This window comes from Carettochelys insculpta, chromosome 5, assembly GCF_033958435.1.
Source record: "Carettochelys insculpta isolate YL-2023 chromosome 5, ASM3395843v1, whole genome shotgun sequence".
Taxonomy (NCBI): Eukaryota; Metazoa; Chordata; order Testudines; family Carettochelyidae; genus Carettochelys; species Carettochelys insculpta.
Window position 1 is genome coordinate 126,001,848 of NC_134141.1, and position 22,359 is coordinate 126,024,206.

Here is a 22,359-nt window from a genome sequence, read left to right on the forward strand (position 1 = left end):
GCAAATCCTTGCTTTTGCAGAAGCTTACATTTGTCTTCAATTGACCTAAGGGTGTTTTTTTTTAAGTAATGAGTGGCTCCAGCTGGCTCCAAAGGAAGTCTGTCAATGTCTGTTTGCAGATGCATTTAACAAACAAGAAAATGAAAGTTATGGGTATTATCCAGAAAGCAATATATAAGATTTGCACTTGGAAATAACAATCTTTCAGTTACAACTGTGGAGTCTTTTTTCCTGACCCATATTTAGCTGAAACAGATACTCCGGCAATGAAATATCACAATAAGGAAACTATTTCCTCTGCTTCTTTCAGTGAAGTGTTGAAGCTTCAGAACTATTTTAAAATACCTTAAACAGATTTAGTAACACTACAAAGATCTGCCCTGCCCCCGAATCAGTTTAGAGAACACAACTGCCAAGCCTCGCTGAGGTTTTAAAGATGATGTGTAAAGAGGAAACAACATGTTGGGGTATTTTTACAATTCCTTAAAAAGAAAAGTTCAATACATTAATCTGTTCCTCTTCAGTCACAGCTTGAGTGTGCTGAGTTTTCAGCCTAGAGTGATGTCTTTAGTTCAGTTCTCCAGACATTACTAATGACTCCAGCAAAGAGAGGAAAGGAGTGGAGACAAGATTTCTAGCATGAAACACAAGAGGGAACTTTATTTTAAATTCAGCTTTATGAATTGTAAAGGATTGGTAAAAGGAAAAACAATTTTTGCATTGGCATTCACTATTAACAGGCGTACTGAGCACTTACAGAGCTGTGTGTCAATATGATTTATACCAACAAGCACTTCCCCACAAAACCCCGTGACATACAACGTTCCCCCTTCTATCGACAATGAGTAATAGGAGGGATGCAGCTCCCCAAAGGCCACACTATCAGCCACTGTCTGAGCTGTGACCAAGGGATTCGCAGAACATACCCAAGAAAAGGGAACATGAGCCCAAAGGCTCTGTTAGGTCTAGTCCAATAAAACACCATTGCAAAATCTAATTGGGAAAGCCAAAAATACAGCCTCCAACTCCTAGTTCTACAACACAGCTCACCACCCTTTCATCTCTAATACAGATGCATGGCCCGCTCAGACTGCAGCGTAGCACATTCCATCTTCCATGCAGCATCCAGTGCCGCTGAAACTGGCTCCATTTAACACAGAATAGTTCTGGCCTCATGACTTGTGGCAAATGACCAATACAGCCCTCCATTAAGCAATTCTGGTCTACCCTGCCTCATTATGAAACCGAAAGCAGCAGAGCATCAGGTGGAGGTCTTCAGCAAGAAACTTTGTCAAAAAGAGAAGGACAGATGTGTCACACGAGGAATTTATTTGCTATGGCCACATCTGTTTCCACATGCCTCTCTTCCCTCTAGATTTCAGCTCTTCTCCACCAAGGAGCTCAGTCACTGTGTGTGGCAGCACTTGAGCCATACTAGCTGGCTTTTATTTTTGTTCCTGACCCCATTAAAAATTGCTTCTGATATGTCTTCACCTCAAGGCTTTTTGTAGGATTCATCGCGTCCTCCCAAAGATCGAGGATACTTTCCTGTGTGGCCAGCCCCCCTTCCTCCACCCTGCTTTCTCTTAGTTTGTGCTTGAGACTCTGCTTTGAGTGTCTCGATCCAGAAGGCATCAAAAGAGCCTGGGGCCTGATATCCAGGCTCTTGGGGATCTAGTGCATCTTTGCTCAGTAAGACACATATGGCAGGAATATTTCTCTTCACTGTCAAGGCATCTAGACCTGCCTCAGGGACAATGGGCTCCCAGATCTCTTCCGTCTGTTTGAAGAGCACTTTGGTGATTTGGTGGAGTCCCTTGAGCCTTCGCTTCATGATTTCCACACAAGTGATTGTCTTGCTGACAGCTTTGCCAGAGCCAGTGAAAAGCATCTGCCTAACTGAGTCCAACTCCATCTTGCCGATAGCATAACCCATAAGATTTCTGATTTTGCTCCCATCCTTCACTTTCATCTCAATAATATCTGAAGGCAAGTCACTGAATGGAATGGGAGAAGGCTTCTCCACAATCTTGGCTTTCTTATAGTTCTCCATTGCACACCACTGGAAATGAGAAGAACAGTATCAATACCTGCTTCTAATTATGATTTACAAACGCACAGGCTGTGTTACTTCACTGATGGATGTTGAGTCAAATCCACTTTATTATTCATTTGTATCACCATAGCACCTAGGAGACCTGGTCATGGACTGGGATCCCATTGTGCTAGATTCTGACTGCCACAGCATGTTCTATAGCAACGGTTCTCACCTGTGAGCGGCTGCTTGGTGCCTTGAGCACCATCAGAAGTTGCCCCACAGGGCTGAAATGCCAAGCTGCATACTCTGCAGGGCAAAGGCCTTGAGCCCAGCCAGCTCCCACATCTCCTCCAGCCCCAAGGGGCAGAAGCCCTTCCTTCCATCCAAAGTCCAGAGCTGTCCCTGTCCCACAGTCCCCACACCCTTACTATGGAGTTTTTATAGCAGGTGTGGCACCTCCAAAGGAAAAAAGATTGAGAATTAGGGGTGGGGGTAGCTCACGGGTTTGAGCATTGGCCTGCTAAACCCAGGGTTGTGAATTTAATCACCAAGGGGGCCCATTTAGGGATCTTAGGTAAATGCATTAAAAAAGGGATGGTGCTAAGTCCCGCCAAAAGGGCAGAGGACCAGACTCGATGACCCCCTGAGGTCCCTTCCAGCTCTATGAGACGTGTATCTCCTTAAATTATTATTATAGAATCCCTATCCTAGAGCACAGTATTTTAATTCATATTCAACTGTGTTGTGGCAGTACCCACAGTTCATATGCTACAGTCTGCACACACACAAACATGAAGACAGTCTCTGTTGCAGAGTTCGTGCAACACCCACGTAACTCAAATTTTCATGCAAGTCAGTGAGGAGATGGGAACCAGGCTGCAGCCTGACTCCCCGCCCCCCCCGGGCTTGCAGGAGCTGAGAAACTGACCAGCCCACCCGTTTCCCGGAACAATTTAATACCTTAAGAAAATTCAATAATTAAGATCAGGTTGGGTTGGACAAACAATTCTGGGCATTATCTGCATTCACAGAATCACAGGGCTGGAAGGGACCTCAGGAGGTCATCTAGTCCAGCCCCCTGCTTCAAGCAGGATCAACTCCCACTAAGTCATCCCAGCTAGGACCTTGTCCAGCCAGGACTTAAAAACCTCAAGGGATGGAGAATCCACCACCTCTCTAGGCAACACATTCCAATGCTTCACCACCTGCCTGGTGAAGTAGTTTTTCCTAATATCTAACCTACACCTTTCCCTCTTCAACTTCAGACCATTACTCCTTGTTCTGCCATCTGACACCTCTGAGAACAGTTTCTCACCCTCCTCTTTAGAGCTCCCCTTCAGGAAGTTGAAGGCTGCTATTAAATCACCTCTAAGTCTTCTCTTCTGTAAACTAAACAAGCCCAAATCCCTCAGCCTATCCTCATAGGTCTTGTGCTCCAGACCCTTAATCATTTTTGTTGCCCTTCGCTGAAACTGCTCCACCAAATCCACATCCTTTTTAATCCGGGGGCGGGGGCAAAACTGGACACAATATTCCAGATGTGGCCTCATCAGTGCCGAACAAAGAGGAATAATTACTTCTCTAGATCTGCTTGAAATGCTCCTCTTAATGCACCCTTGTATGCCGTTAGCCTTCTTGGCTACAAGGGCACGCTGTTTACTCATATCCAGCCTTTCATCCACCATAACTCCTAGGTCCCTTTCCATCGTACTGCTGCTGAGCCAGTCGGTCCCCAGCCTGTAAGAATGCTGGGGATTCTTCCGCCCCAGGTGCAGGACTCTACACTTCTCCTTATTGAATCACATCAGATTTCTTTTGGCCCAGTCCTCCAATTTATCCAGGTCCCTCTGGATTCTCTCTCTACCCTCCAACGAAACTACCTCTCCCCCTAGTTTTGTGTCATCTGCACTGCTTCTGCATGGCTAGCACATGGGAGCCAGAAACAAACTACCTGCTCTAGTTTTGCATCCTCACTGATGAAATGCGAGAATTAAGCTATTTGGATGAGCTCATGAGTTGTTAGTAATAAGAAAGGAAGGATCGTTATTTAAGTCAATTGGACATTTAACGGGTCTCATGAGGACCATTGGAACCAACACAGAAACCCTGAAGATATTTCACTTCAGGGACGTACAATTCCCATGCACAGAATAAGCCAGTTTGATGAAACATGCAGCCCACAAGAAGGAGAATTTTCATGAAGGAGGCTAGATGTGCTAGAAGGATCAGGCCCCTTTCCCCTCTGACTCTAGCCACTTATGGTACAAGGCTGAGGGGAGTTGTGAAAGTATGGAGGTGTCAGTTTGGAGGGGCAGAAAGTTGAGCTCTCAATGAGAAGAAGGGAGTGAAAGATCTCTGCTTAGGTTTTGGGAGGGGCTTGGGATAGCTACAGGGATATTAGGACAGCTACAGGAAAACTGGGATCTTAACTCAGCAGAGTAGGAGGAACTGGGTAAATGGGGGGGTAGTCTCTGCAATGGGGTGTGCGAGGAACCAGGATGATAGATCCTGGAGAGGAAGGATTAGAAAGGCAATATACAGGGTAGCAAGGGTTGTGTCTGCTCAGAGACGTGCATGGGAGGGATTAGAATGGCTAGAGATAAGACTCAAATGACAGGAGGGATATATAGGGAAGGGAGGGTTACTGCCAGTGTTCGCTGGAAGCAGCATGCTTGGGCCAAGAGAAATTCTGATGCCATGCAGCTGATTAGCACAACACCCACAGTGGGCAGTGTGTCCCCTCTGGTGGTGCACACCCACACATGCCTTGGTGCACATAACAATATGTATTCAAATTCAAAACTTATCTTGCCCATGGATGGGAAAAAATTAGAGGGAAATTGGTTACAGCTCCAAGTGGGGTGTGTGTGGCGGGGATCTCTGCTCAGTAGTGCAGGTGGGAAGGCTGAGGCTGGATAGGTGTGGGGAAGAGAGGTTTCTGCTCAGCCCTATGGCGGAATACATAGGGGGAAGGAGTTCCATGCAAACAGGCAGGGGTATAGATACAGGGGGAGAGTGATAGGAAGGTTCAATAGATGGATACAGTGGGCCTCAGCTGGGAGATGTGCATGGGGTGGGGGGAGTGATATGGGCGAGTGCTCCGGAGTGTGGGTTGGGAGGGACAGATGAGGGTCTCCAACTGAGGATGTGGGAGTTCTTCACTCAGTAGTGCAGGAGAAGAGAAACCAGGGGAAAGAGGGCTCTGGTCAGAAGTGCGGTGAGTTTGGGATGGCAGGATATGGGGGAAGGGTCTCTGCTCAGGGAGCGAGGGAGGATGGATATAAGAGTCTGTATGCGAGAGGTGAAGGAGAGACGGATACGGAAGACGAGGGGACTCGGCTTAGGGAGGTAGGAAGGGTTGGGGTGGATGAAGATGGGGGAGGAGGGTCTCTGTTTAGAAGTACGGGGGGAGGGGGTTGGAGATGGATGACACAGCGGCCTTGGCTCGGGGGACATGACGCCTGGGGAAGGGGCCTCCACTCAGAGGCGCGTGGTGGGGGACAGACACGGGAGATGCCCCTGGGTGGAGGCGATGGCTACAGGGCTGAGGAGAGACCCCACGTGAGGGAGCGAGGGAGGAAGTGAGGAGCGGAGGTCTCCGCTCGGGAGTGCGGGGGAGGGGACACAGGCCCTGCACCTGCGCCTCCGCTTGGCGGCTTGCGGGGATGTAAGCGGCGGCGTGCGGGGCTCCGCTGGGAGCTGCAGGGGGGAACCCAGGCGAAGGGGAGCGTGGGGAGAGGGGGCGGCGCAGAAGGCTTTGCTCGGGGGTGCGACGGAAACGGAGGGTCGGGGGCTCCGTGCGCGGCGCGGCGCGGCGAAGGGTCGGTGGTGGGGGAGGGGCGGCGGGCACCGGAGGGGGCTCGGAGCGGCCGGGCCGGGGAGGGGAGGGGAGCTCCGGCGGAAGGGGGGCTGGGCGGGGGAAGGAATACGCGGCCGCGGCCCCGCCCCCGCCCCCGCCCCTGCCCCTCTCACCGCTCCCGGTCGCAGCCACGGGCCTCGGAGGGCGGCTTCCTGCTCAGGAGCGCGTCGCGCGGGCGATGACGTTACGCAGGAGGCAGGCCCCGCCCCCCCGCGGCTGATTGGGCCAACGACGGCCGCGAGCGTCTCGCGCCCCGCCCCGTCAGTGTCACGTGAGCCCCTCGCGGTGTGCGTCCCGCCCCCTTTGCGCTCTCTGCGTCACGGTCGCGTTGCCGGGGAGTCGCTGCGTCGGGGCGGCGCCGCGCGGTTCCGACATGGATCGCTTGGGGGCGGCTGGCGGGGTGACCAAGGTCCTTTCCATGGGGCCTAGCGAGCAAGGCGCTCCTGTGACGCCAGTGGCTACCTAGACAACGGGCTGTGGCGTCACGGGGCGACGGTGATTATAGGCAGGTGTGGCGTCAGTGAGTGCCATGAGAACGGGTGGTGACATCACGGGGGAAGGCCCGTCGAGGCACGTGTGACGCCATTCATTGCCATGACAACGGGAGGTGACGTCACAGGGCGAGGCTACTTGTTGGCCGGCCCAGTGATGGGCCAGACGCCTTTCAATGGAACGCGCCTGCCTGGAGGGGGCTGCTTTAGCCTCCGCCTGCTGAGGTGCACTAGGGCAGCTGTGGATGGTGATCAGGCCCGCTGCTGCCCCCAGACAGGTCAGGGTAGGGTGTGACTGGTGCGTCTGCTGGATCCCCGAGAGCTGTCCAGGGAGCAGGCGAGCAGGTTGATAGGATGGTGGCCTGGGAGCAGAGGGACCTGGCATTTGTGCCTGCCTCTGCCATTACCTTGCATGATTTTGGGTGAGTCCTCTTACCCTGCTTTGCCTCAGTTTCCCCCACCTGCCCATTTCCATCATATGTCTGCTCTAGTATGGCCAAGCTCTTCAGGGCAGGGACTCTCTCTTGCTATTTGTCTGAAGAAGTGGGTCTGTCCTACGAAAGCTCACCTAATAAACTATTTTGCTAGTCTTTAAAGTGCTACTTGACTGCTTTTTGTTTTGCTATTTGTGTGTATATTGCCAGCACAACTGGGCCCTAATCTCAATTGGGGGCTCTAGGTATCACTGTACACACCAAGGTGCAGGTCTACACAGCCTGTGTTTTGAGCACACTGCTGTACGCCAGTGAAACATGGACTTTGCGCTCAAAACAAGAGCAGCGGCTCAACACATTCCACATGTGCTGCCTTAGGCGCATACTCGGTGTCTCATGGTGGGACAAGGTCCCCAATAGCGCAGCGCTTGAGAGGGCAGGCACCACCTCCATGTTCACCCTTCTCAAACAGAGGCGTATGCGCTGGCTGGGCCATGTCTCACGCATGACGGATGGCCGAATACCGAAGGACCTCCTCTTCGGCGAACTGCGTCTGGGAAGAGGCCGAAAGGGCGACCTAAATTGTGCTACAAGGACACGTGCAAGCGTGACCTCAGCGCTCTCTCTATCAGTGTGGACACCTGGCATTCGCTCGCCTCAGACTGGAAACAGAGTGAAGGAAGCTCTTGTTATGTATGAAACTACCTTGGTGAAGGAAGCGGAAGACAGGAGAGCCCTCAGGAAGATCCGTGCCTGTGATACCAGAGTGACATCTGCTCACTGCTGCTCACAGTGCAGAAAGGACTGTCACTCCCGGGCTGGACTGCACAGCCACAGAAGACGCTGCTCGAATCAATCCAACTGGGGCGCAAACCCATGATCCCTCAGGATCAAAGGATGCCTACTACTAGGTATCACAATACAAACAATGAACGATAATAGTGACAACATGTCACCCAGTGTGAAATCCAGCCAGTGTACTTGGATTTCTATTTATTATGTCATGAGCTTTCGTGATTAAGACCCACTTCCTCAGATGGAAAAAAGAAGTGGGTCTTAACCGCGAAAGCTCATGACCTAATAAATGTGTTAGTCTTTAAGGTGCTACAGGAGTGCTTGCTAGTTATGCGGCTACAGACTAACACTGTGCGCCGTTATGGGCATTTAAAGTGAACATGCAAAACGCTATTGGAACCACTGTCCTAGGTTTGCATTGAATTTTGTGCCACGTGAGGTGGCTAATGAAAGCTGGTGATTCACTGAATCTGTTTATGCAGCTTATATATTTGTACCATTTTTGTAGGTGAAGTTATTGGCTCTGTGCTTGTAGTTGAAATTGTGGTTTGTGAGAGCCCACAACAGGAGGCATGGCAACTTACTGTGAAAGGGTTCCTAGCCAGGTAAAGCAGCACTTGACTCCAATCCACATCTGAGGAATTTGGCTGTGGACGTGTAGCCTAGGACACTGCCAATAGCAGAATGCCCCAAAAAGGATATGAACAGGTGATCTGCTCATGTGACCAGCTCCATTTCAGACATCCTTCCACACAGGGAGTAACAATGGAATTCCTTCCACATGGGCCAGGATATAAAGAGGACCCTGACATTCCTCTGTTTTGTCTTCAGTCCAGCTCATTACTTCAGCAGCATCTCTGCAATGAACTGAGCCTGAAAGGCTTGCTGATCCATCCTAATAAAGGAAGCACTCTAGATAGCGGTCTGTTCCATCTCCTGCAAGCCTGCATCAAGAGCTTTGTGACTGGTGTATGTAGTTTAATTGCTTTAAGAATTTTTAATTTCACCCTCTCCCTTTTTATTAATAAATCTTTAGATTTCAGATTCTAAAGGATTGGCACAATGTACTGTTTTGGCTAAGATCTTAAGATAGACATTGACCTGGGAATGTGGCTGGTCCTTTGAGACTGGAAGAACCTGTGTTGATTGAGTGAGACTGGTTTTCATAACCTCTCATCTGTGCAAGGAGGAATACTGGTTGTGGCACAAGGGAAGTTGGAGTGTCTGAGGGAGTTGCAAATGTGACTTCGTGCTTGTCAGAGGGGTAACAGAAGTGCTCTTTGTGATTGGTTTGGTGCTTTATGGTGGGGGACACCCGGTCTTGGGTTGTAAATAGCCCTGTTTTACCCAATTTGCCCTGGTTTGGCTCTCTCAGAAGTGCCTGGAGAAACCACTTATATTACGCACAGCTACCCCTGAGACGCTCTCAGAGAAAATGTCATGGGATCTGCAAAGAAGACAAGTGTTTAGAGTTTGTGGTTTTATATTTGATGTGAAAGAAGGCACTTTCTCCAATACATGACCCCCATTCTTGATCTTTGTACATGTGTTCACTTCTAATTGAGAAAGAAGAGTACCAGCTACTCAATCACCACCAAGATCAGCAATTTGGATTTTCTTTGGCTGTATCAAATCTAACTACTGACTAACCTGAAGAAGTAGGTCTTACCTGCAAAAGCTCATTAGCTAATAAATATGTTTGTTAGTATTTATGGTGCTACAGGACTGCTGATATGACATTTTACTAACTAAGGGCAGGTCTACACTATGCAAATAAATCTATTGTAGAAATGCAGTTCTAGCTATCGCAGTTGAATAGCTAGAATTGACTTATCTTCAGTTGACTTACTTGGAAGTCTTCATAGCAGGAGGTCAATGGGAGAAAATCTCCTGTTGAACTCCCTTCCTCCTTGTGATATTAAGTACAGGAGTTGACTGCCAAACCCCGATAGTTCAACTTCAAGCGTCTTAACAAGCACACGACATTAAATCCCTGAGCAGGTTAATCTTCCACATAGTCTACACACATCCTTAGAGAATGTTTACATTGCAGCTGTTATAGCAGCATAGCTAGACCCATGCAGCTGTAGACACTTCCTATATGTATGGAAGAGGCTTTTCCATTGCTATAATTAAGTTGTGTTCCTGACAGGCAGTAAATGGGTTGATGGAAGACCTTTTTTCCATCATGTTAACTGTAGCTACAGAAAGGGTTGAGTTGGCATAATCACATAGCACAAAGTGCAACATTCTTTTTACAACCCTGAGCATCGTAGCTAAGATGATTAATTTTTAAGTGTAGATCTGGGTTCAGTTTGAAACTGCTTAGCTCATGAGATGTAACAAGTTCTTAGTGTGAGCTGATATTACTGCAGGGCTTCGAGGACCTAACACTATCTCAGTAAAATGTATTATTTAAAGACTTAATTGCAGCAATGCCACTAAAACCGCTGATTATCAAAGCAAATGCAGAGTAATAAAATCATAGTTTCTCAGAGCAATGGAGTCTTAAAATGAAATAGTAACAACCAGGGATTACCGGGAGCTTAGTTTGCAGACAGTTTACAAAGACTGAATTGACTGTACAAATTATATTTTTGCCCTGATCATCCAATAATTTCCATCATCTCAACATTAGTATATGAGTACCACCTCATTACTGAGTCATTTATTCCTGGAGAGACCCTGACTTCAGTGTGATGTATGAAATGCTGACTTCATGCCTCTTAATTGTAGCAAAGGTCTATCAGTCTGCTTCATGCACATTACCTTGATGGGTTTTTTATTAGCTTTACTCAACTACTTCTCTGAGTCCTGGAAATTCTAGACTAGGAGTGGGCAAACTAGGGCTTCCAGGCAGCATCCAGCCTGACAGCCATTTTAATGCAGCCCTAAAACTCCCACTGGGGAGGAGGCTCAGGGGTTTTCCCTTCTCTGCTTGTGCTGTGGCTCCATGCAGCTACCTGAAGAAGCAGCATGTCCCACCTTTGGATCCTATGCATAGGGGCAGCCAGCAGGCTCTGTGCACTGCCCCCACCCCGAGCACCTCCCCCCATAGCTACCATTGGCTGGGAACTGTAGCCCATAGGAGTTGCAGTGATGCTCCTGTGGATGGGGAAACGTTCAGAGCCACCTGGCTGTGCCTCAGCATAGGAAATGGCAGTGGGGAGTGGCGGGTAGGGGACATGATGCTGCTTCCAAGAGCTGCTTGAGGAGGTAAGTGCCAGCTTGAGCCAGCACCCCAATTTCCTCCCATGCCCCAACTCCCCGTCCAAGCTCTGATCCCTTCCTGCCTTCTGAACTTCTTGGTCCCAGCCTACCTAGGAGCACCCTCCTACACCCCAAACTGATCTCTTTGGCCCCACTGAAGAGCCTGCAACCTCAGCAGGAGCCCTCTGCTCTCCTGCATCCCAGCCCCAACTTCTCAAGCATTCGTGGCCCTCCATACAATTTCCGTACCTGATATGATCCTCAGGCCACAAAGTTTGCCCACCCCATTCTAGACCAATGAACTGATGCCGGTTCATTCCATGGGGTGTCTCTATCTGTAAACGGGGCATAGTAACACTTAACCACAGGCGTACTGCAAGTGGTAGTAAATGGGCTAGTTTCAGAGCTAACGTAAGGGCGTGCTTTTCTGGGGCAAGTCCAGAGGAGATTGTTTCATAGAGTTTTAGGCCAGAGGGAATCATCAGACCATCCATTCTGATCTTCTGTACATCACAGGCTGTTAAATTTAACCCAGATACCTCTATATTAAACCCAAAGCCTTTAATTAAACTAAAAAATTTCAGGCCTCAGGAGGCTAAATAGCCAAAGATAAAACAGGAAAGGTCGAAGTGTTGCTGGTGCCCACGGTTCCTGCAATGGCAGGAGGATGATTAGGTGAGGCATGCCCAGGAGGTCCGCACACCATGGTACAGAGGAAAGAAAAACCTCACGCTACCCTGCAATCTAACCCAGGGGAATGTTTCTTCCTGACTGGGATCTGGCAAACTGATTGACCGTGAGACTAGGAGCAAGGAGCACTACCTAAGTAGTACCTAGTCTAGTTAACTAGAAAGGATTCTGCTCACCATCTCAGAGCTGGAGTCTGTCCCAGCTCCTGTTGAGGGCAACTTCTGATGTTTCAGTGGAAGGCGAAAACAACAAACACCACCCAGAGCTGGTCCTGACCCACCTGTGGTCCATCCTAGGACCAGCAGGATAAGCAGGGTTCACAACACACCAGCTGTCCTGCCATTCCCATCACAATGATATGGTTTAATAGCAACTCTGGAGAGCCCAGCTGCTGCCTTGTCCTTGGATTTGGCAGGCAGGACACACTCCCCTTCTGAACACTTGACCACCAGAGTCTATTAACATCAGCAATGCCCCAGCACCGCCTTGCAGAGCTTTGTAGAGGCAATTAGCCTCAGGCTGGAAAAACCCAATTAACATTTCAGGCATCTGGCCTAACAGCAAAAGCAGCAACAGGTCTTCACACATCTGCAGGGATTTCAGAGGAAGGAAGGAAACAGCTGCATCAGGTGGACGTCTCATGGACAAAAGCAAACCTGGCTCTTCTTTCCTTCCCTTTCTTGGTTGAGGCTTTCCCTTTGCCAGGGGCTGTTGTGAATGTTTTAGGACAGGCCATGAAGGTTCTGCATTTGAGGATGACAGGCTGCATAAAATGTTAAGGGAAAGAGATCTTCAAAGGGAGAAAACTGAACTTCTGAAATTCAGATGAAAGGAAGATGCCTGCCTGGAGCCCTACACTTCAGCTCTGAGTGCAAGGGGCTCGAAACAAAGTACTTGGAACAAAGAATCTTAGACGGACAGAAGCCAAAAAGGGTAGGCCACTGGCAATAGCAAGTCAGTCCAGCAACCTGGGCATCACTCACATGGTCCCAAAACATAGTATCTGTAAAGACAGTATGTAGTGCTGTAGGAAGTCAAGAAGGAGGTGGACTGCAGAAGGTTTGTGACCGAAAGGCTACGTTGAAGCAGAGGGAAATGACTGTATTTCTTATTCTCATAAAATTCCCTGGTCAGTGTCGGTAGAAAACAAGTCTAGAATTTACCCTAGTCACGCAATCCAATATCAGAAGGTGACTCATTTTGAGCCACCGGAAACAATAAAAATGATTGTTCAGCCCTCCACATGATTTTCAGTTTGATAAAAATAAGAGATGTCTCCTTGCTCCCATATTTTGAGAGTGATTAAACACTTCTATCCCACCTGCCTCTTGCATGCAAGCTGCTGCCAGCCAGGATATATGTATATGTATATTTTCAATAACTGCCAAAGATCATGAAATCTTGCTTGGACTATTCAGTCACATGAGATGTTTTAAACAAGGGGTCAGCAACCTTTCCTAGGTGGTGTGCCAGAATTTGATCTTTTGACCTATGTGTACCATCAAGTGCCAGTCCGAGTGCCTGTGATACTTTTTAAAGTCACTAACAATCCTACTTACAACAGCTCCATTAATAACTAAATAAAGATGCAGAGCTTTACCATTTAGTTGGTGGCTGGTAGCACTAGCTGGTCTTTTGTTAATCCACAGGTAGCGTGGTTTTGGGCAAGCTCCTGGATGCATGGGGGAGAAGAGCGGGACTGAGCTGCTACCTTGCATGCTGATGAAAATTGGCTTATGTGCTGCTCTTCGCGCCTGTGCTGGGAGTTGCTGACCCCTGTCTTAAACTGTCTACCTCAAAGGCTGCAACTCCCACTGCCTCTCTTAGAGAAACATATGCTACAGCAGAGGAGGATGGGGTATAGGCAAGTCATTATTTGGTATCTCCCTATGAGTCTCTGACTGGATTGAACATTAACCAGGGGAAGACCAAGACAATGAGGATCAGCTAGTCCAACAACAACACCATCACACTGGGAGGGGATGACCTGGAAGATGTGGAGCAGTTCACCTACTTGGGGAGTATGATGGGCATAGATGGAGGAACAGATGAGGATGTCAGTGCCAGGATAGGGAAAGCAACAGTTGCCTTCCAGACTCTCCATCCCATATGGAGCTCAGAAATAATATCTGTGAAGATGGAACTGTGGATTTTCAACACAAATGTGAAATGTGCTCTTGTGTGGATGTGAGACCTGGCACACTAAAATGTCTTCAAATCACAAGCTACAGACGTATATAAACAGGTGCCTGAGGTACATCCTTCACATCCAATGGCAAAACTTCATCAAAAATGAGGAGCTTTGGAACAGAGCAGGACAAGAACCAATTGACATTCAAATCAAGAGAAGAGCATAGTCCATCAAGTTCTTACATGGAACCTGCAAGAAAAACACAAACGAGGAAGAACTCGGACAATGTGGAGAAGATCTACTGAGACTGAAGGACAACAACTGGGGTACTCCTGGGGTCAGCTAGAAGTTTTGTCCCAAGACAGAGTGAAGTGGAGAAGACTTGGAGCTGATCTATGCTCCACCCAGAGTACAAGGCTTAAGTAGTAGTAGTAGTAGGGTTCTCTACCATATCCTCTCTTATTTCTCTCATTTCTAGGGCAATGTTTTCATTTTCTCTTCATGAGTTACCCATTCCCTAATCACTCTCACTACCCCCTCTGTGCTCTCTCTAAGTCTGCAATCTACCTCTTATCTCTACATCAGTTTGAAATGGGGGTGATCAGAACTAACCTCGGTATTCCAGGTGAAAGCTTGACATTGTGTTATTTAACGGCAATCTAGTCGTTTCTATTTTATTCTCCCTCCTTTATGCATCTTAACATTATTTAATGTATTACTTTAGACTCCCGCTAGGTGTATAAGTACTGTAATTAAAACCTTTCCTTCCTTTGTGCAATTAGTGATGGCTACCAAAATATGGCCTACACACTGGGGAACGAACTGGAGACCTCCAGAGCTGAAAGTATGAGCTCTAGCTCAAGGGCCAAGCTTCAGTAGCTCAGACTTGTAACAGCTCATATTCTGTGTGGCTCGGCACATCGGGGGCGATAAAGTAACAGCCACTCAGCAGTGGGTTGTACATTGTCATGGTTCAGGGCTAGCTTCTCCTTTGATTCCCCGATCTTTGTGGGCGCATTCTCCTCAGGCCTCTTGTCTTCCCTGTCCTGGGGTGGGATTCTGCAGTTGTCACACTCAGACTGGGTCCTAGGTGTGCATTATCCTGTGTTCTAATCCTGAATGCTTCCGTGTGGAAGCTGCCGCCAGTGTGGATACCATGACCCCAACTGCCTTTTCAGAACAAAGTGTTGTTTAATCTCAGTAGTAGGACACAGCACAACAAAGGGAATGGGTTTTAAAACAGCAGAAGGCCTACCTGCATGTCCTCCTTACCTGTCGTCTCGGTAGGCGTAGCTTATTCCAGACAAACTCTGCCTGTGGTCTGCTCCCAGAGTCTGCACCCGGCAGTTTCTACCTTTCTCTCCAACTCCGCAGACTCAGACTGTGTCCCTTTACAAAATCTACCAAGTGCTTTGTCTTCTCCTCTGCCCCTTTGAGCCCAGCCAGTCTGGTGTGGTGGCTTTTCAGGAGATTGGGTATGTCACAGCATTAACAGGGACACCCTTGTCACTGGAACTTAGGGCGGCACAGAAGAGGCTGCAAGCCCAGCTGGGAGTAATTAAATACTTTGCTTGGTGATTATGGGCACCTGGATGGTAATTACTGGGCTGATTGTGTAGTTGAGAGGACACAAGTTGAATGAAGAGGAAGGAAGGGAAGCTCAAAAGATGAGTTGCACTGTGCCGAGGAAAGAGGCTACGTATAAAGTTCCTGCTACGCAATGTCTGTGTTATGCAGCGAGTCTAAAAGTGCAGAGGAATGAAAGATATGTGCAGTATAAGCAAAACAGCCTGGGTGGGTGTGTATGACTGGGACATAGCAGAATAGTTTAGACAGCACAGCACAGGGGGTACCATAGGACACTTTGCTATTACAGACTGCAGAAGAGTTGATTTTCTGTGTTGTCTTTTGAGTATCAGTAAGTAGTGATAGCAGAAGATTTTTGTCTTCTTTCCCATGTAAGAGCAAGTCAGCTTCTCGTGGAATTAGCCCCAAAGTGGTCATACACAAAACACTACAATAACAATCAGGCAACTAGAATATATAATAATCACAAAGATATTTCAGGCAGCTCCCAGTCCTTCTCTTTCATTACTTTGCATTTGTCCATGTTGACTTTCATCCACCATTGTGTTATCTAACTTGGCCAGGTCCCTCTGGAGTGCCTCAGCTGTAGTCTTGACTACCCTAAGTCATTTTATATTGTCTGCAACATCTTGCCGTCTAGTGGCTTACCCTCTTTTCCAGGACATTCACATATTTAATATCAGTCCTCCTGCAGAAGCTTGTGGCATCTCAGTGTTCAACTTTTGCCAAAAAGAAAATTGCCTACACTTTGATTTCTGTGCTTGTCTTTGTTTCTATGTCTACACTAGGGAGCTAAGTCAATTGCAAATATGCTATTCTAGCTACAGCAATTGCATCGCTAGAATCAACTTATCTGTAATCAGCTTACCTGGCTGCCCACACAGAGGGAAGTTGAAGTTGAGGATTATAGGGGGTCAACTGTTGACCCCAGGTAGAGATGTGCCAAATCAAACTATTAAGTGTATGAAATCTAACTCAGGAAGATCTATCCGGTCAGGGTCGATCTTCCCAATAATGTAGACATCCCTGCGCCAGGTTTTGATCCATGACAATACTTTGCTTTTTATCTCATGTCTAATTTACTCACATCTTTAGTAGTCTCTTGAGAGTGATTTTTGTCTAAGGCCTTTTGAAAGTCTCATTCAATTATTCCCCTTCTTCTTTTACTTTATCTTATTTTGGAACTGGGCCTGTCATTTTTTGTGTATTCCCACAGCACCAAGCACAGTCAGATCCAACCTTACTGAACCTTTTGGGTGCTGCCAATAACAGCAACACTAATTTTGTTCCAGGAGCAGATTCTGTGACATGTGATGGCACCCTGTGCTGGTAGACAATGACTAAACTCACTGTAAATAGTAGTGATTTCTTTGCTGGCCAGGGTCTGTGTTCAGTGCAATTGCCAACTGAGTCATGAATCTCTCCAAAGTATCAGAGAGGGAGCCGTGTTAGTCTGTAGCTTTGAGAACAACAAGAAGTCTTGTGGCATCTTATGGACTAACAGATATTTTGGAGCAGAAGCTTTTGTGGGCAAAGATCCGCTTCATCAGATGCATGAGTGGCGGGGGGGCGGTTTCAGAGGGGTTTTTAAAGAGTGGGGTCCCAGTAAAAGGGAGGGCCAGAGCTGAAAAGGTCTATTCAGCAAGGTGGAAATGGCCCAGTATCAACAGTACTTATCAAAAGAGGAAAAAAAGTCAGATCAGACAGGGGCATGTGGGCCTTTGTCAGTGTCTAATGGGGAGATATTAGCACCCAGAGCAGAGAAGCCGCCTTTGTAAGCTGGGAGCCACTCCCAGTCTCTGTTTAATCCATAGTTAATGGAGTCAAATTTGCAAATAAATTGCAGCTCAGAGATTTCTCTCTCCGTTTGATTTTTAAAATGTTTTTGTTTCAGAACTGTCACCCTTAAATCTGCTACTGACTGTCCAGGGAGATTGAAGTGTTCCCCCTGATACTGGGCTATTTCCACCTTGCTGAATAGACCTTGTCAGCTCTGGCCCTCCCTCTTACTGGGACCCCACTCTTTAAATACCCCTCCGGAAACCACCCTCCCCCACTCATGCATCTGATGAAGTGGGTCTTTGCCCACGAAAGCTTCTGCTCTAAAATATCTGTTAGTCTACAAGATACCACAAGACTTCTTGTTGTTCTCTCCAAAGTAGAACAGGATAAGCTGGGTTGTCAGCCAGAGACACTTGCACAAGGAGCTACACTTTTACATAGGGAAGCCTGGTCTCTTCCTGTCTTCCTGCTCCCTCTTGTGGGGAGCACTGGGGCTTGTGGATGCTGGTGCTTTAAGCAGAGCAGCATTCAGTTCAGCAAGACACTAGCATGGCAGATACTACAAATGCTGCGGAAGTAGAAAAAAAGGCAGACCCATTAGGTGTGTTTCAGAGATATGTAATATCTGCCCATAGTCGGACTACAAAATGCCCTGGGATTGGATCCTCTGTGTCCATGTGTCACACACATCCATTCCTGACACGATGGCAGGTTGCCACCTAGTGCGATGGCACCTCTCGCTTTTCTCCCAGGGTCAGGGGCGGGTTAAGGACAAGTTTTCCTCATCGCTTTTTGATGAGAAGTCCCTTATGAAGACTGTAGTTTGAACCTATGGAATGAGCTCTTTGGGAACTAAGGACCGCCACAAACATTCCCACCAGCCACGCCCTGAGCAAGGTGTGTTTCTACGACCTGCCTTCTCCAGCACAAACATGGAGCAGTGTGTGTATTAAAAACCAGCCATAGCAAACCAACAGCAGCAGTGCTCTAGCCCATCTGTAATCCCTATGCTATCCCCGGCGGAGATGGTATGAGAAAGAACAACCATGTTCATCCCATCACTGAATGCACTCCTGGAAGGCACACAGATGTTACAATGGTAAGATCTGTCTGCAGAAACAAACCGAAGAAACATCACTTTTCCTTGTACTCAGTGCACTAGATTAGAAAGAGTTGTCTCCATCTCCAGGTCTCCTGAGTGGTCAATGGGAGGAGGGGGACACAAGGATGTGGAGCCATGAAAAGTCCTTTGAGAGTGAGCGATGCTGCTCCTGAAAAAGGCCTGCTCAGCCACCTGGGATGTTGCTGAACTCCTCTGTTGTCCCGGGGTCAGGGTCAAGCGACCAAAGTCCACAGGCCACCTACATGCAGATTTGGAGTTACCACTCCCACTGGTCACCTCCACCTGTCGCTTCACCCCTCCCCCATCGCCGCAGGACTTTGAAGTAAACAGAAGATGTAGAAGGTTAAAGTAGACTAATAAAGTAGACTGATTGGAGAGATGAGAATGTGCAAAGAACCTGCGTGGGAGAAAATTTACAGTGGAAAAGCCATTACACAGGGGCCGTTCCACTCTCTCGGCCTCAGAAGCCTGGTTCCAGTGGTACGAAAAGTCGTCGTGGCTGGAGACTTGCTAGGCTGCAGTGGATGGCCAGGGCATCTTCAGTGCCTTGTCATGCCCTTCGCTCTCCACGCAGCATTGCAGAGCCGCCTTACTGGTCATTGGTTCTCGCTGTTGATCTAGTCTGTCCGGTCCACCGGAGCCAACTTCACATGCTGGGATAGGCAATCCCTATCTCACTGAAGGTTTCAGACCTGTCGGCTACCCTTGCCTGGTTTAGCCCGCCTGTCAAAGTGGTTTATCGGAGTGTGGCTGCTGCACATGCTACAGCTTCTTGGAGCCACAGGTGAGAACTGAGTGCCAGGTGGGGACCAAAGGTGCATGAACTGCCCCCAAAGAGACACAAGAAGTCCCCCACGTGAGAGGTGCTACCCCTCCCAGAGGAGAGGTAGTTCTTGATTTAGTCCTAATCGGGTGCAGGAGATGAGTAGAGCTGAACTGCCTGGTAGCAGCTCCCACGATGTAATTAAATTCAACCTCCTTGTAGGGGGAAAAATGCAGGCGAAACCCACCCCACTAGCTTTTAACCTGAGAAATAGAAATGGCACAAAACCATCGGAAAAAAAAGAACAGGCCCAAGGGAAACACCTGAAAGCTGCCTGGGCAGTGGTATTTTGCGCACACCATGACAGAGGCTGGAACTTTTCTGTTTTTACAGCCTCTCTGCTGCTCTCCCTGGCACAGCACCACCTCCTCTGGCCTGCTCCCTTGCATGTCCTCCCTTCAGGCCACATGCACCTGCTAGGTCCATTTCCCTTGCCGAGATTGCAGGGGGGTTATAAAGCCTGTCTCTTCCAGGGGGTGCTGTCTCCCTAGAGTGATGTCCCCAACCCCTGTAACAAACTCTGACCCTCTGACTCATTAGAGCCGTGTCTACACGTGCACGCTACTTCGACGTAGCGGCACTAACTTCGAAATAGCGCCCGTCACGGCTACACGTGTTGGGTGCTATTGCGAAGTTGAAATCGACGTTAGGCGGCGAGATGTTGAAGTCGCTAACCCCATGAGGGGATGGGAATAGCGCCCTACTTCGAAGTTGAACGTCGAAGTAGGGCACGTGTAGCCGATCCGCGTCCCACAACATCGAAATAGCGGGGTCCACCATGGCGGCCATCAGCTGAGGGGTTGAGAGACGCTCTCTCTCCAGCCCCTGCGGGGCTCTATGGTCACCGTGTGCAGCAGCCCTTAGCCCAGGGCTTCTGGATGCTGCTGCTGCAGCTGGGGATCCATGCTGCATGCACAGGGTCTGCAACCAGTTGTCAGCTCTGTGTATCTTGTGTTGTTTAGTGCAACTGTGCCTGGGAGGGGCCCTTTAAGGGAGCGGCTTGCTGTTGAGTCTGCCCTGTGACCCTGTCTGCAGCTGTTCCTGGCACCCTTATTTCGATGTGTGCTACTTTGGCGTGTAGACGTTCCCTCGCAGCGCCTATTTCAATGTGGTGCTGCGCAACGTCGATGTTGAACGTTGACGTTGCCAGCCCTGGAGGACGTGTAGACGTTATTCATCGAAATAGCCTATTTCGATGTCGCTACATCGAAATAAGCTACTTCGATGTAGGCTTCACGTGTAGACGTAGCCTAGGACTCCCCACCCTCGGCTCTTTCTCTGTGCGGATGCTCTGCCCTATAAAATCCAATCCAGTGCCTCCCAGATTGATAGCAACATGCATATTGCACACGGCTGGGGCTCAGGCTAGACACCTGAGTCCAAGCCCATGTGACCACCTGGGGCTTAGCCTGAGCTGCCATCAACACTGCTGTTCTTCATACACTAGTGTGAAGCCCCCTTGCATGAGTCTGGCTGCCCAAGCTGAGAAGCAAGATCCCTGCTGCAATGTGGAATGGACATGAGCATCCGGGTTTTCTTCTCAGAGCCGTTTGCTCTCCCCACAGGGGCCAGCTGAGCTCAAACATGGCCTGCAAGCCACTGGCACTGCTCTGGGACCGGGGGTTGATGGAGTGACTGAGAATCAAATTTCAAAGAGACAAATGCACATCTCTGCTCTGCTACTGGGGACAGGGTGGGTGCATCACATGGGACAGGCAGCCCATCACTGCTGTGGCAACCAGAGAACCTCTCCTCCCTCATTTGGGATACAGTGATATCCCAGAATATCTGCCTCATGATGGTGCAGTATGCCTGTCACTTCAAAATATTGTTTGAAATAATGGGCACCCTGTTTCAACATCCCTCTGCACCTCATCACAGGAGGAGTAAGGGATGCCTCAAAATAGTGCTTTATTTTGGCACGTGGTGCCATTTGGAGAGGTGTAGGTTAGATATTAGGAAAAACTTCTTCACCAGGAGGGTGGTGAAGCATTGGAATGCGCTGCCTAGAGAGGTGGTGGATTCTCCATCCCTTGAGGTTTTCAAGTTCCGGCTGGACAAGGTCCTGGCTGGGATGACTTAGTGGGGGTTGATCCTGCTTGAAGCAGGGGGCTGGACTAGATGACCTCCTGAGGTCCCTTCCAGCCCTGTGATTCTGTGTGTGACTGTGTGTGTGTGAAAATAGCCCATTTTGAAACTGACTCGAAATAAGTGACACAATTTGCGTAGTGCAAATTACATCACATATTTCAGGTTTAGGCAGTTGTGTAGACCCAGCCTTGGAATCATGCCTCTGAAGGCTAAAAGGGACCATTAGATCATCTAGTCTGACAACCTGTATACCACAGGCCACAGACTATCCCTAGTTACCAACGTGTTGAGCCCCATAACTTGTGTTTTGGCTAAAGCAACTTCCAGCCAGGAACCCAGGCTGGGTGCAGAGATGTCATGACATGGAGAAGTCACCGCTCCCCTGGGGAGCTTATTCCAATGCTTCCTCACCTTCACTGTTAGACATTTGTGCCTTATTGCTCATTCAAATTGGTCTGGGCTCAGCTTGCAGCTCTCTGTTCTTGTTCTACCTATCTCAGACTTCCAGAGAGTCATGAAGTTCCTGGATTTTTTTCCTTGGTGCAGGTACTTGACATCGTACAACTTACCTCTGTATCTTCATGCTGATCAGCTACACAGCTGGCTCTCCTTACTGCAAGTTTCTGCAAGGGCACGTCGTCTCACCCTCGAATCATCTTTGTGGCTTTTCTGGGCACCCTGTGTAGTTTTTCATTATCCTGCTTAATATGTGGACACCAGACCTGGTTGCATATTCGGGGATCTGTCTCAGCAGTGCTGTAGACAGAGGTAAAAAATTGGCCTACTGCGGGTCATTGCTCCTTCTTTATACATCCCAGGATTGCATTAGCCCTTTTTGTCACAGTAGGGTGATGGCAGCCAGTGTTCCCTGTAAGCTGAATGCGTGGGCAACTGCCCAGCTGATTAGCAGAGTGGCCACAGCACCCACAGTGAACAGCCTATTGGTGGTGCACAGTTGCCCATGCCTTAGTGCATATAACAAAATGTATTCTGCCCCTGGATGGAAAAAATTAGGGGGAACGCTGCAGGGAGCCTGTGTTCAGTTGTTTGGTTGCTGTGGTCCCTAAACATTTTTCAGAAACACTGCTGCGGTTTCCCTAATGCTGACTCTTTGATTGAAGGCTTCTTTACCCCAGCCTGGGGCCTCCTGGCTGGTTGATGGATCCTGCAACTCTCCCAGATCTCACCAACAGCTTAGCAATGGTGCTAAGCCCTTGGGACTGTCTGGAGAGTCCCTGGTTTTGTAAGATTTATTGTTTCTCTACCCAAGTTAGCCATCTGCTGGGAAGGCTCAGGGCTGCTCCG

At 48.6% G+C, this 22,359-nt stretch overlaps 1 protein-coding gene across 3 annotated transcripts; it reads right to left on the minus strand.

Moving 5' to 3' along the window:
* Positions 1 to 640: 640 nt before the first annotated feature.
* On the minus strand, positions 641 to 6,091 carry RPP25L (ribonuclease P/MRP subunit p25 like). 3 transcript variants are annotated; one of them, XM_074994430.1, is made up of 2 exons: positions 6,011 to 6,091; positions 641 to 2,062 (listed from the first exon to the last, which is right to left on the minus strand). In XM_074994430.1, the coding sequence occupies exon 2, from the start codon at positions 2,051 to 2,053 to the stop codon at positions 1,496 to 1,498; it is 558 nt and encodes a 185-aa protein (XP_074850531.1). In that variant the 5' UTR covers positions 2,054 to 2,062; positions 6,011 to 6,091; the 3' UTR covers positions 641 to 1,495. The 3 variants fall into 3 exon arrangements, with proteins under 3 accessions (XP_074850531.1, XP_074850529.1, XP_074850530.1); XM_074994428.1 differs by lacking the exon at positions 6,011 to 6,091 and adding an exon at positions 3,616 to 5,539; XM_074994429.1 differs by lacking the exon at positions 6,011 to 6,091 and adding an exon at positions 2,271 to 3,364.
* Between the last annotated feature and the right edge of the window lie 16,268 nt (positions 6,092 to 22,359).

Coding starts and splice junctions, on each gene's coding strand:
- RPP25L (XM_074994428.1), bottom strand. CDS start 3,744: ATGGAAAGGGACCTAGGAGTTATGGTGGATGAAAGGCTGGATATGAGT. Junction 2,063..3,615: donor TTTCAAGCAGATCTAGAGAA/GTAATTATTCCT, acceptor TCTCATTTCCAG/TGGTGTGCAATGGAGAACTA.